This window comes from Myotis yumanensis, unplaced genomic scaffold (genome assembly GCF_028538775.1).
Source record: "Myotis yumanensis isolate MYYU_CA2020_CCGP unplaced genomic scaffold, mMyoYum1.0.hap1 SCAF_3, whole genome shotgun sequence".
NCBI lineage: Eukaryota > Metazoa > Chordata > Mammalia > Chiroptera > Vespertilionidae > Myotis > Myotis yumanensis.
The window spans coordinates 212995950-213008124 of record NW_027223754.1 but is presented as its reverse complement, the minus strand read 5'-3'; the positions used below and the strand labels follow the sequence as shown (position 1 = coordinate 213008124).

Sequence of the window (12175 nt, the reverse complement as noted above, 5' to 3'; positions counted from 1 at the left end):
CCCTGAGCCACCACCTCTTCTTGTCTAGATCCTCCCATTACAGTTTGCTTACACAGCAACTTCCCTAATATGCTTGGAAAAAAGGGTTCACGTCACATTCACCTTTGTACCCTCAGCCCCTAGCAAAGAGCCTGTTTCATAGGGGGTGCTCAAAAATGGTTGGGAACTAATCACAGGCCCATCCTGGTTTAGATCTGCTGAAGCCTTAACTCAGTCAACACATCTCCCATCAGTACCACATCAGTTAACATCATCTCCCAAAAAGCATTCAGCGCTCTCTCCACAGACACGCACCATTGTGATCTGAGGTAGAAGTGCTCCAATGAAGGGGTCCAGTTTACAGAAAGAGGACCTCCAGGGATCATCTGGACCCACCCAACCCTAGTGTGCCTTTCTTGTATGCTCTCTCTACCCTCTGTATGCACCCCCCAGGACTGCATGACTGTCTGCTGGCTTCCCAGAACAGGACTTTTCACAAAACCTGGTATTTGGGGGACATAAATATATGAAGCGACGATACCAGCTAACATTTACTTACTACTACTAGGTGTATAATGCAGATTTTTTTCAATAGATGGAGTTACACATATGTTGATATATATGCGATTTGATATGTATGCTATTTTGTTGTATTGACAACAAGCTTCAAAACTTCATATGTCAAATTTTCTGAAGGTGTTAACATCATAGATATTTTTACGCTTAAAAATGTTGAATTTTGTGCCGAAACCGGTTTGGCTCAGTGGATAGAGCGTCGGCCTGCGGACTGAAAGGTCCCGGGTTCGATTCCGGTCAAGGGCATGTACCTGGGTTGCGGGCACATCCCTAGTAGGAGATGTGCAGGAGGCAGCTGGTCGATGTTTCTCTCTCATCGATGTTTCTAACTCTCTATCTCTCTCCCTTCCTCTCTGTAAAAAATCAATAAAATATAAAAAAAAAAAAAAAAAAAAAATGTTGAATTTTGTGCCAAAAAAAAGAGCATTTGAGGGAAGTTTTAATTCATTATTTTATTTTGAAGAAAAGTGCTGCTGAAAGTTATCGTATACTTTGGAAAGCTTATGGTGAACATGCCCCCATCTCAAGATACTTGTGAACGCTGGTTTAAACGCTTTAAAGTGATGATTTCGATGTGAAAGACAAAGAACGTCCAGGTAAACCGAAAAAAAAGTTTTAAGCCCAACAATTACAACCATTAGTGGATGAAGATGCGTGTCAAACTCAAAAACAACTTGCAGAAAGATTAAACGTTGCTCAGCAAACAATTTCCGATCGTTTACAAGCAATGGGAAAGATTTTAAAGGAAGGAAAATGGGCTCCACATCAACTGAACGAAAGACAAATGGAAAACCAAAAAGTTATCAGTAAAATGTTGCTTCAACGGCAAGAAAAAAGTCTTTTTTGCATCGAATTGTGACTGGCGATGAAAAGTGGATTTATTTTGAGAATCCCAAATGCACAAAATCATGGGTTGATCCAGGTCAACCATCAACATCGACTGCAAGGCCAAATCGCTTCGGAAAGAAGACAATGCTCTGCGTTTGGTGGGATCAGAAAGGTGTGATGTATTATAAGCTTCTAAAACCAGGTGAAATGGTTAATACTGATCGCTACCGACAACAAATGATCAATTTGAACCACCCTTTGATCGTGAAACTACCAGAATGGGCCATGGCAAAATAATTTTGCTTCATGATAACGCACCATCACACACTTCAAAACCAGTTAAAGACACATTAAAAGATCTTGCCTTCGAAGTATTAACCCACCCGTCGTATTCACCAGACCTTGCCCCTTCAGATGATCACTTGTTCCGATCGATGGCGCACGCACTTCCTGAGCAGCACTTCAAAACGTACAAAGTGGCCGAAACCGGTTTGGCTCAGTGGATAGAGCGTCGGCCTGCGGACTGAAAGGTCCCAGGTTCGATTCCGGTCAAGGGCATGTACCTGCATTGCAGGCACATCCCCGGTGGGAGATGTGCAGGAGGCAGCTGATCGATGTTTCTCTCTTATCGATGTTTCTAACTCTCTCTCTCTCTCTCCCTTCCTCTCTGTGAAAAATCAATAAAATATATTAAAAAAAAAATGTACAAAGTGGAAAATTGGGTCTCTGAATGGTCTGTCTCAAAACAAGAAAAGTTCTATTGGGGCGGTATCCACAAATTCCCTGAAAGATGGGGGAAATGTGTAGCTAGCGATGGACATTACTTTGAAGAAAGCACTTCTTTTTTTTAGTGTTTCTATTTTTTTTTAATTCTTTATTAGTTAAGGTATTACAAATGTGTCCTTATCCCCCCATTAACCCCCCCCACACACACACACACTCATGTTCTCATCCCCCTGTTGTTCATGTTCATTGGTTTGGCTTATATGCATGCATACAAGTCCTTTGGTTGATCTCTTCCCCTTACCCCCTCCCTCCCCTACTTTCCCTCTGGGGAATGATAGTCTGATTGCTGTTTCTCTGTCTTTGGATCTGTCCCTGTTTATCAGTCTATGTTGTTCTCTATAATCCACAAATGAGTGAGATCATGTAGTATTTATCTTTCTCTGACTGGCTTATTTCACTTAGCATAATGCTCTCCAGTTCCATCCATGCTGTTGCAAAAGGCAAGAGGTCCTTCTTTTTTACCGCAGCATAGTATTCCATTGTGTAGAAGTACCACAGTTTTCTAATCCACTCATCTGCTGATGGGCACTTAGGCTGTTTCCAAATCTTAGCTATGGTGAATTGTGCTGCTATGAACATAGGGGTGCATATATCCTTTCTGATTGGTGTTTCTGGTTTCTTGGGATATATTCCTAGAAGTGGGATCACTGGGTCAAATGGGAGTTCCATTTTTAGTTTTTTGAGGGAACTCCATACTGTTCTCCACAGTGGCTGCACCAGGCTGCATTCCCACCAGCAGTGCAGAAGGGTTCCTTTTTCTCCACATCCTCTCCAACACTTGTTTGTTGATTTGTTGCTGATAGCCATTCTGACAGGTGTGAGATGATACTGCATTGTCGTTTTGATTTGCAGCTCTCGTATCATTAGTGACTTTGAGCATGTTTTCATATGTCTTTCGGCCTTCTGTATGTCCTCTTTCGAAAAGTGTCTATCTAGGTCCCTTGCCCATTTTTTGATTGGATTGTTTATCTTCCTATTGTTAAGTGTCATGAGTTCCCTGTAAATGTTGGAGATTAAACCCTTATCGGTGATATCTGAAGAAAGCACTTTTGATGTGTCTCTTGAAATGATCGTGTTTTCTTTGATTACAAAACCCGCCATTATTACCCGTACACCTAGTATGTATCAAGTACTGTACAACATTATTCTCATTAAATAGATGACAAAACTGAGGCCGAGATTCGAACAAACTCAAACACGCATTGACTGAGGGCATCACACACTTGATACTTCCATGTGCTATTGTCTTCATTCCTCTGAACGATCCAGAAATGAAGTTGTGTATCATACACCCATTTTTAGACAAGGAATCCAAGGCTTCTAGAAACTGGTCAATAATGCGCAGCTTATAAGGCCAGGAAGCACACGCTGGGCTGTCGGGCTCCGGGGCACCTGCTGCCCTGGCTGTGGTGCCGCGGGGCCAGCACCTCTCCGACCAGTGCTCTCCCACGGCCGCCCCGCCCCGCCCCGCCCGGGGACCGCCAGGCCCGGCGGGCAGTCAGGACCCGGGATGCCAGCCCAGCCCGCCGCCTAGTGCCTGACCGCGCGACCCCCACGTGCCATGTGTCGGATGTGGTCTGTGACTCCGGGCGCCCTGTCACCTGCTCCCAGCCGCCCGAGACCCGCAGCCTGCACGTTGCAGGAGCGCCATCGGCTCAATCCCCGAAACGGCCGAAGGTGGCGAAGGGCTGGGGGCGTCAGGTCCCCCTCTGCGCACCGGGACCGGCAGGTGGGGGGCAGCTGGCAGCCCCGCCCCGACCCCCAGGCGCCTCGGGGACAGACCCAGGAGGCAGCGGGCTGGGGCTCAGCGGCCCGGAACTCGGCGGCCTGGGGCCCGGGCCGACCACAGGGGCCTCCGCAGCCAGCCCCCCGCCGCCCGCCAGGCCGCGCCCCCCGCAGCCGGCCGCCCGGACGCCCGCGCCGCGTTACCGGTTCCGCTGCTCCTTGAAGAGCGCCGTCAGCGCGCGGAGGGCCTCCAGGTCCGGGATGGGCGCGGGCATCATGATGCCAGACAGCCCGGCGGGCGGCGGCCTGGGCGCCGCCATCTTGCCGCTGCCGAGGCGGACGAGGACGAGCGGCGGCCGGGGAGGAGCGGCGGGCGGGAAGCCGGCGGGGAGGAGCGCCCGCACCTCAGGCCACGCCGCCGCCTCGCGCCCTGCAGCCCCGCCTGAAGCGAGAGCGCGCGGCACCGCGACGCCGGATCGCCCGGCGGGAGGGCTGTGCGCGAGGGGAGGGGGCGCGGGCGGAAGTGCGGCCTGAGGGGATTGGGCCCGGACGGAAGTGCCGCCCGAGGGGAGGGGGCGCGGGCGGAAGTGCGGCCTGAGGGGATTGGGCCCGGACGGAAATGCCGCCCGAGGGGTGGGGGCGCGGGCGGAAGTGCCGCCTGAGGGGAAGGGGCGCGGGCGGAGCTCTGCGTGAGGCTTGGGGAAGCAAGGCCTGGAGTGTGCAGGTCTGAGGGGAGGCGCCTGGGTTCAAGGTTCACCCTGATGAGGAGGGTACAGCACAGGTTCACCTGAGGGGGAGGGGGTACAGGACAAGTTCACCTGAAGGGGAGGGAGTACAGCACAGGTTCACCTGAGGGGGAGGGGGGTACAGCACAGGTTCACCTGAGGGGGAGGGGGTACAGCACAGGTTCACCTGAGGGGGAGGGGGGTACAGGACAAGTTCACCTGAAGGGGAGGGAGTACAGCACAGGTTCACCTGAAGGGGAGGGAGTACAGCACAGGTTCACCTGAGGGGGAGGGGGTACAGCACAGGTTCACCTGAGGGGGAGGGGGTACAGCACAGGTTCACCTGAGGGGGAGGGGGTACAGCACAGGTTCACCTGAGGGGGAGGGGGGTACAGCACAGGTTCACCTGAGGGGAAGGGGGTACGGGACAGGTTCACCTGAGGGGGAGGGGTTAGGGGACAGGTTCACCTGAGGGGGAGGGGGTACAGCACAGGTTCACCTGAGGGGGAGGGGGTACAGCACAGGTTCACCTGAGGGGGAGGGGGTACAGCACAGGTTCACCTGAGGGGGAGGGGGTACAGCACAGGTTCACCTGAGGGGGAGGGGGTACAGCACAGGTTCACCGGAGGGGGAGGGGGGTACAGGACAGGTTCACCTGAGGGGGAGGGAGTACAGCACAGGTTCACCTGAGGGGGAGGGGTTAGGGAACAGGTTCACCTGAGGGGGAGGGGTTAGGGGACAGGTTCACCTGAGGGGGAGGGGTTAGGGGACCGGTTCACCTGAGGGGGAGGGGGGTACAGCACAGGTTCACCTGAGGGGGAGGGGGTACAGCACAGGTTCACCTGAGGGGGAGGGGGTACAGCACAGGTTCACCTGAGGGGGAGGGGGTACAGCACAGGTTCACCTGAGGGAGAGGGGCTACAGCACAGGTTCACCTGAGGGGGAGGGGTTAGGGGACAGGTTCACCTGAGGGGGAGGGGGTACAGCACAGGTTCACCTGAGGGGAAGGGGGTACGGGACAGGTTCACCTGAGGGGGAGGGGGTACAGGACAGGTTCACCTGAGGGGGAGGGAGTACAGCACAGGTTCACCTGAGGGGGAGGGGTTAGGGAACAGGTTCACCTGAGGGGGAGGGGTTAGGGAACAGGTTCACCTGAGGGGGAGGGGTTAGGGGACAGGTTCACCTGAGGGAGAGGGGTTAGGGGACCGGTTCACCTGAGGGGGGAGGGGGTACAGCACAGGTTCACCTGAGGGGGAGGGGGTACAGCACAGGTTCACCTGAGGGGGAGGGGGTACAGCACAGGTTCACCTGAGGGGGAGGGGGTACAGCACAGGTTCACCGGAGGGGGAGGGGGTACAGGACAGGTTCACCTGAGGGGGAGGGGCTACAGCACAGGTTCACCTGAGGGGGAGGGGCTACAGCACAGGTTCACCTGAGAGGGAAAGGGGAGTCCGGGGAGGATGCGGGGACCTGTGCATAGGCTCCCTCTAAGGGCCTGAAGACCATTTCCTTTGTTGAAGGGATCAGTGCCTCAGTCTGTCACCAGCTTGAAGTCTCAGGCCCTGAAAGTTCAGTTCTCCTTCCCCAGCTGTTTACCAGGCACTTCACACAGGGCAAGAATACATTGTTCCAGCTCATCCGGGGCTTAAAATACAAGCCATAGACTATGAATTGTTGTGCTTTTTTTTCTAAGGGAAATGGATATATTTTACAGGAATCAGACAAGATTCTCTGGAGGGTGTTGGTAACTCACCTATTTCATTTCCATGCCCTTGATCCTATCAGGTATCCTTTCAACAGGCATTGTTGCCAAGCACTATGCCAGGTGAGATGATCCCAACCCTGAAGGAACTCAGACTATTGGGAGACAGGCAAACATGACCGAGTACAGGTAAGGGCTATAGAGGACTGTACAAATGGCTGTGGAACCACTTAAAATACAGAGATACGTGCCCTCTACAATTTGATTTGAAGAGTAGGAGTGTGTATATAATGTGTTTTTTATGTCCTTTCCTAAATAAATGTAGACACAATAATAAGCACCACCAGAGTATGCAGGAGAAATGAATCGTGCACAAGCAAGTTACTTGGTATTGTAATTCAGTGCCGGAAGCCGGTCCATCCTTGCTGCATGACACAGTCGCTGCAGGAAAGAAACATCTGCACAGCATATGTTTCAAGGGACCTGGCATATATAGCATATTGTTCTTAATATGTTTGCTCTCCTTAGTGCCATGTGTTTTAACCAAGGTCACCTCTCTGAGAAAGGTTGTTTCCTCAGGTGGGGATTTTTCCCTGAGGTTAGGGAGGGGATACAACCCCTTAATTAAGTGCCAGGCGGGTAGTTAAACTACATAATCTTTACTCCCTGGAATGGAGATAAGAAACGCCCTAACCTTTGTAATAGAAATTGACAGGATTAAAATAAGCTGGTATAAATACGGATGTAACAAGACAATAAACATCAGATCCTCATCAGATCCTCATCAGTTCCTCATCAGTTCCTAACCAGTTCCTAACCAGTTCCTAACCAGAACTCCGACCAGAACTTTGGCTGGAGATCCTGGCTAGAGGTCCTGACTAGGCTGCTGATCAACTGAAGGCTGTCTTCGTGTCATTCCTTCTTCGCCGACTCCGTCCACACCTTTTGGGACCCCTGGACCTGCTGGGGCTGGACTCCAACAATTCAGCCTTGCCCATTTAACTGACTACATAATCATTTAGTTCCACAAATATTTCTATGTGCCAAGCATTAGATCTCCTAGCAGTGCTCAAGACAATTCAAAATGCTTAACAATCCTTAGAAAACATTCCCCCTAATGCAGTGGTTCTCAACCTTCCTAATGCCGCAACCCTTTAATACAGTTCCTCATGTTGTGGTGACACCCAACCATAAAATTATTTTCGTTGCTACTTCATAACTAATTTTGCTACTGTTATGTATCGTAATGTAAATATCTGATATGCAGGATGTATTTTCATTGTTACAAATTGAACATAATTAAAGCATCGTGATTAATCACAAAAACAATATGGAATTATATATGTGTTTTCTGATGGTCTTAGGTGACCCCTGTGAAAGGGTCGTTCGACCCCCAAAGGGGTCGCAACCCACAGGTTAAGAACCGCTGCCCTAATGTTTAGCCTAGATCATTGCAATATAATCCTGATTGGTTTCTTTGCTTCTATTGCCTCCCAATATTCTAGATCCTTTAAAAATGCAAGTCAAATACTTGCAGGATTTACTTCCCTACTTCAACTTATCTGCTCAAAGGATCTAATGATTTTCCCATATCAATCTTTTTTTTTTGAATCCTTACCCAAAGAGTGAGGATATTTTTTCCATTGATTTTTAGAGAGTGTGGAAAGGAGGGGACAGGTGGAGGGAGAGAGAAACATTGATGGGAGAGAGACACATCAATTGGTTGGCGCACACACACACACACACACACACACCGATAGGGGTGGGGATTAAACCTGCAACACAGGTACGAGCCCTTGATCTGGAATCCAACCAGAGACCTTCTGGTGCACAGGCCAATGCTCTAACCACTGAGCCATGCTGACCAAGGTTCCCTTTCCAATCTTTAAAATTGTAACAGCAGCACACCACACAAATTCCTGATCCTCAGGAATTTTTCTCCATAGCACTGAACACTTTCTATATCATAGTTTATTTCTAATTGGTTTATTGTTACTTATCTATTTTATTTACTGCCAGAATGTATTCCAGCACCTAGAAAAGGTCCTACTATAAGGTAATTGTTCAATAAATGTTAGTTGAATTAATGAACAAAGAACATTTCTGAAAGATATATTTTAGGACTGTGACTTTGAATTTTCTCTTCCCAGTAGGCACCGAGCCATGGGCATCTCTCAGGACAACTGGCACAAGTGCCACAGGCTGGGGACAAGAGAAAGCCCTATCAGAAGAAGCAAATATATGAGCTGGGCCACCCTCCTGCCAACACTAAGATGGGCACCCACTGAATGCACACAGTCGGAGTGCGAGGAGGCAGCAAAAAGTACCGTGTCTTGAGGCTAGATGTGGGCAACTTTTCCTGGGCTCCAAGAGTTGTACATGCAAAACAAGAATTATCGATGTTGTCTACAGTGCATCCAACAGTGACCTGGTCCACACCAAGGCCCTAGTAAAGAACTGCATCATGATCATTGACAGCACACCAGACGGACAGCAGTACAAATCCCACTGTGTACTGTCCCTGGGCCACAAGACGGGGGCCAAACTGACTCCTAAGGATGAAGAGACTTTAAACAAAAAACATTTGAAGAAAATTAAGAAGAAATGTAATGAAAGGGGAAAGAATGCCACAATCAGCAGTCTTCTAGAGGAACCGTTCTAGCAGAGCAAGCTTCTTGCATACATTGCTTCAAAACTGTGCTGCAGATGGCTGTGTGCTGGAGGGCAAGGAGCTGGACTTCTGTCTGAGGAAAATCAAGGCCCAGGAAGGCAAATAAATCCTCCTCTCTCCTCTCTTAACTCATGTCATAAAGGTGGTCTACAGTCTATGAAAAAAAAAGATATTTTCAGAAAGGAGAAAGGAAATAATAATCAAAAAAGTACAGGAAAGAGGAAAGATGGAGGAGAGGAAGACAAAAAGTATAAGGAAGATTAAAAGACAGAGAGAGTAACAGGACAGGCTAGAAGTGTGGGCAAGTAAGAGAAACAGAAGGATATTAAATTGGTCAAACAGTGGGGTGTTGTTTACTGCCTGGAATCGGCTGGAGGATTTTCAACCTTGACTGAATTGACAGAACTAAGCTAATAGTTCACTTGGGCTAAAAGGCATTTTTTAATGTTACATATCTTATGTAATTGTTCACCTTAGATCAGCAATTTTCTACCGGCGTGCCACAAGATTTTTTAAAGCATGCAATATGTGACTATTGGGTGAGGGGCCCTGACCTCTTTTCCCTTAGATTGTCAAATTAAAAAATTACAACAGCCACACAACAATTGCCATCTGGTGTGAATGAATCAAAATTAGATCTATTTTTGTCAGGTTGGCAAAAATATATATATTCTGGTGTGCTGCAGAATTTTAGTAATTAGTTTATGTGCCATGAGATGAAAAAGGTTGAAAAATCATCGCCTTAGGTAAACATGCCATCATTTTGATGTACCTGAATTAAACTTCAGATGAAATCTGTCATCTGAGTTTGTCTTGAGCCTGCTGCAGAAGACCTAGATCAGCTATGACTCAGTAGTCAAGAAATAAAAATAAATAAAAGGAAAGGAAAAAATAGAAAGCAAGGGAGAAAGGTGAGGTGCAAGCAAGATTTGGACCAAAATGTGTATGGTTTTTGTACAGAAAAAGAGAACGAGGATACTGGTAAAGAGAATGGAAGATGAATGATGGAGAGAAAACTTCTTGCTTGTGCTGGCTCCTCTACCTCATTTTCTCCTTATTATCTCTGCCTATGATTCTCTCACTAGAAAGCTTATGCCATTGCCACCTATGCCACCAAAGCATCCTGTGTCACTCAGGAAAAGCTCTGGTCAGTCTAGACCTCTCTTGGCTCTGACTTTTCAAAGACAGCTTTGGGCTATAAATGTGTTTATGTTCCACCTTCCCGCATCTGAAGTCCCTCAAGTCAGGGATTTTGTCTTCCTCATTTCATCCAGGACCAAGCTCAGTGGCTTGCACTTAGAATCTTCCTTATACTTTTTGTCTTCCTTTCCTCCATCTTTCCTCTTTCCTGTACTTTTTTGATTGTTATTTCCTTTCTCCTTTCTGAAAATATCTTTTTTTTCCATAGACTGTAGACCACCTTTATGACATGAGTTAAGAGAGGAGAGAGGAGGATTTATTTGCCTTCCTGCTATAAAAAGGTATTGATGCCCTAACTGGTTTGGCTCAGTGGATAGAGCGTCAGCCTGCGGAATGAAGGGTCCCAGGTTCAATTTTGGTCAAGGGCATGTACCTTGGTTGTGGGCACATTCCCAGTAGGGAGTGTGCAGGAGGCAGCTGATTGATGTTTCTCATCGATGTTTCTAACTCTCTATCCCTCACCCTTCCTCTCTGTAAAAAATCAATAAAAAATATTTAAAAATGTATTGAACTGAAAACTTTGGAGCCTATAGGAAAAAAATAACAGAATAGTGTAATTGTTAAGAGCAGAGATCAGCAAACTGCAGCCTGTGAGCCAAATCTTTTCCACTATCTATTTTTATAAATTGTACTGGAAACTGTCACAGTCATTTATTTACATATTGCTTATTTGATGCTACAATCAGAGAGTTGAATAATTGTGGCAGAGATTGTATGGCCCAGAAAACCTAAAATATTAACTAATTGGGTTTTTGTAGAAAAGGTTTGCCAATCTCTGGTAAAGAGCATGAGATGGTGTGAATCCTGCTCTCCTTTCTTAGCACCTCATCTTGGACAAGCAAACATCTCTTTAAGCCTTTTATTTGTAAAATGAAACAGTACTAATACCTACTTAATTTGACTCAAGGTATAATTGGTAGTAAGTAACTAACAATAGACTGCTGGTATTTAAGCAATAGTTCTGATCTTTCTAATAATAGTTTCATTGTAGGGATCAATGATTTTTATATAATTTGTAAAGTTAGCAACCGAATTTCCTATTATTGCTACTAATTCATTTTAAATGTAATTTTCATATTTCAATTTAGCCAATATTTTTAAGCATCTATCATGAACTATATTAGAATCTCTATTACAAAAATGAATAATATAATGCCTCAACCATCAATCAGCTCTCAGTCTATTAGAGAATCCAGAAATATAAACATATACTGATGATACAATGTAATAATACCAGAAAGGATATACAAAGAGCTAGGAAACTGGGAGGTGAATAAGGAACTACTAAAGAAGATATTTAAGCTGAATCTTAAATAAGTATATGAATATTGGACAAGCAAAAAATAAAAGTACATTCCAGAAAAATGGCCTAAGCAGTTGGTTTTATATCTGAATTCTACCCAACACAAAAGATACAATCTCTGTCTTATACAAGAAGTTTCACAAAATGGTAAATGTTTCACTTTTAGTAATGACAGGCTAGGTTATTTAAAGCAATCCTTTGAATAAGAAAAACTTTTTAAAAATACTGAAAGAAAACCCTAGCTAGTTTGGCTCAGTGGATAGCATCGGCCTGTAGATTGAAGGGTCCCAGGTTCAATACCTCGGTAGCAGGCTCCTCCCCAGCCTGGGCCCTGATCAGGGCTCCTGCAGAAGGCAACCAATCAATGTGTTTCTCTAACATTGATATTTCTCTCTGTCTTTCCCTCTCTCTTCCACTCTCTCTAAAAATAAATGGAAAAATATCCTCAGGTGAGTATTAAAAAAAAAAGCAATAAGAAAGGTGAACATTCAGCTTCCTCTAAATGACCATCCAAAGTATAAAGCAATAATAAAGCAGCCATGTGTCATGGATTTAAAAATAAAGAATTGGAATATTTATGGCATGGTTCTGCTCCAAACCATCATGAAACCACCTGGGGACTTCGCCTCCTCTGGTATCCTCATTCATGTCCCCAGGTCTCTCAAAATGCCCCTTCTGTA

The 12175-nt window shown here is 46.6% G+C and overlaps 1 protein-coding gene and 1 pseudogene across 1 annotated transcript in view; one reads left to right on the top strand and one right to left on the bottom strand.

Annotated features, from left to right (window-relative positions):
- The window catches only part of ATXN10 (ataxin 10), a 124792-nt gene extending 120386 nt beyond the window's left edge, over window positions 1–4406 (bottom strand). The window contains exon 1 of the mRNA XM_070411294.1: window positions 4099–4406. Within this exon, the coding sequence (XP_070267395.1) occupies window positions 4099–4214 (116 nt within the window). The 5' untranslated portion in view covers window positions 4215–4406. The remainder of the gene's footprint in view (window positions 1–4098) is intronic.
- A 4078-nt stretch (window positions 4407–8484) lies between these two features.
- On the top strand, window positions 8485–11536 carry LOC139007658 (small ribosomal subunit protein eS8-like; annotated as a pseudogene).
- Window positions 11537–12175: the final 639 nt, after the last annotated feature.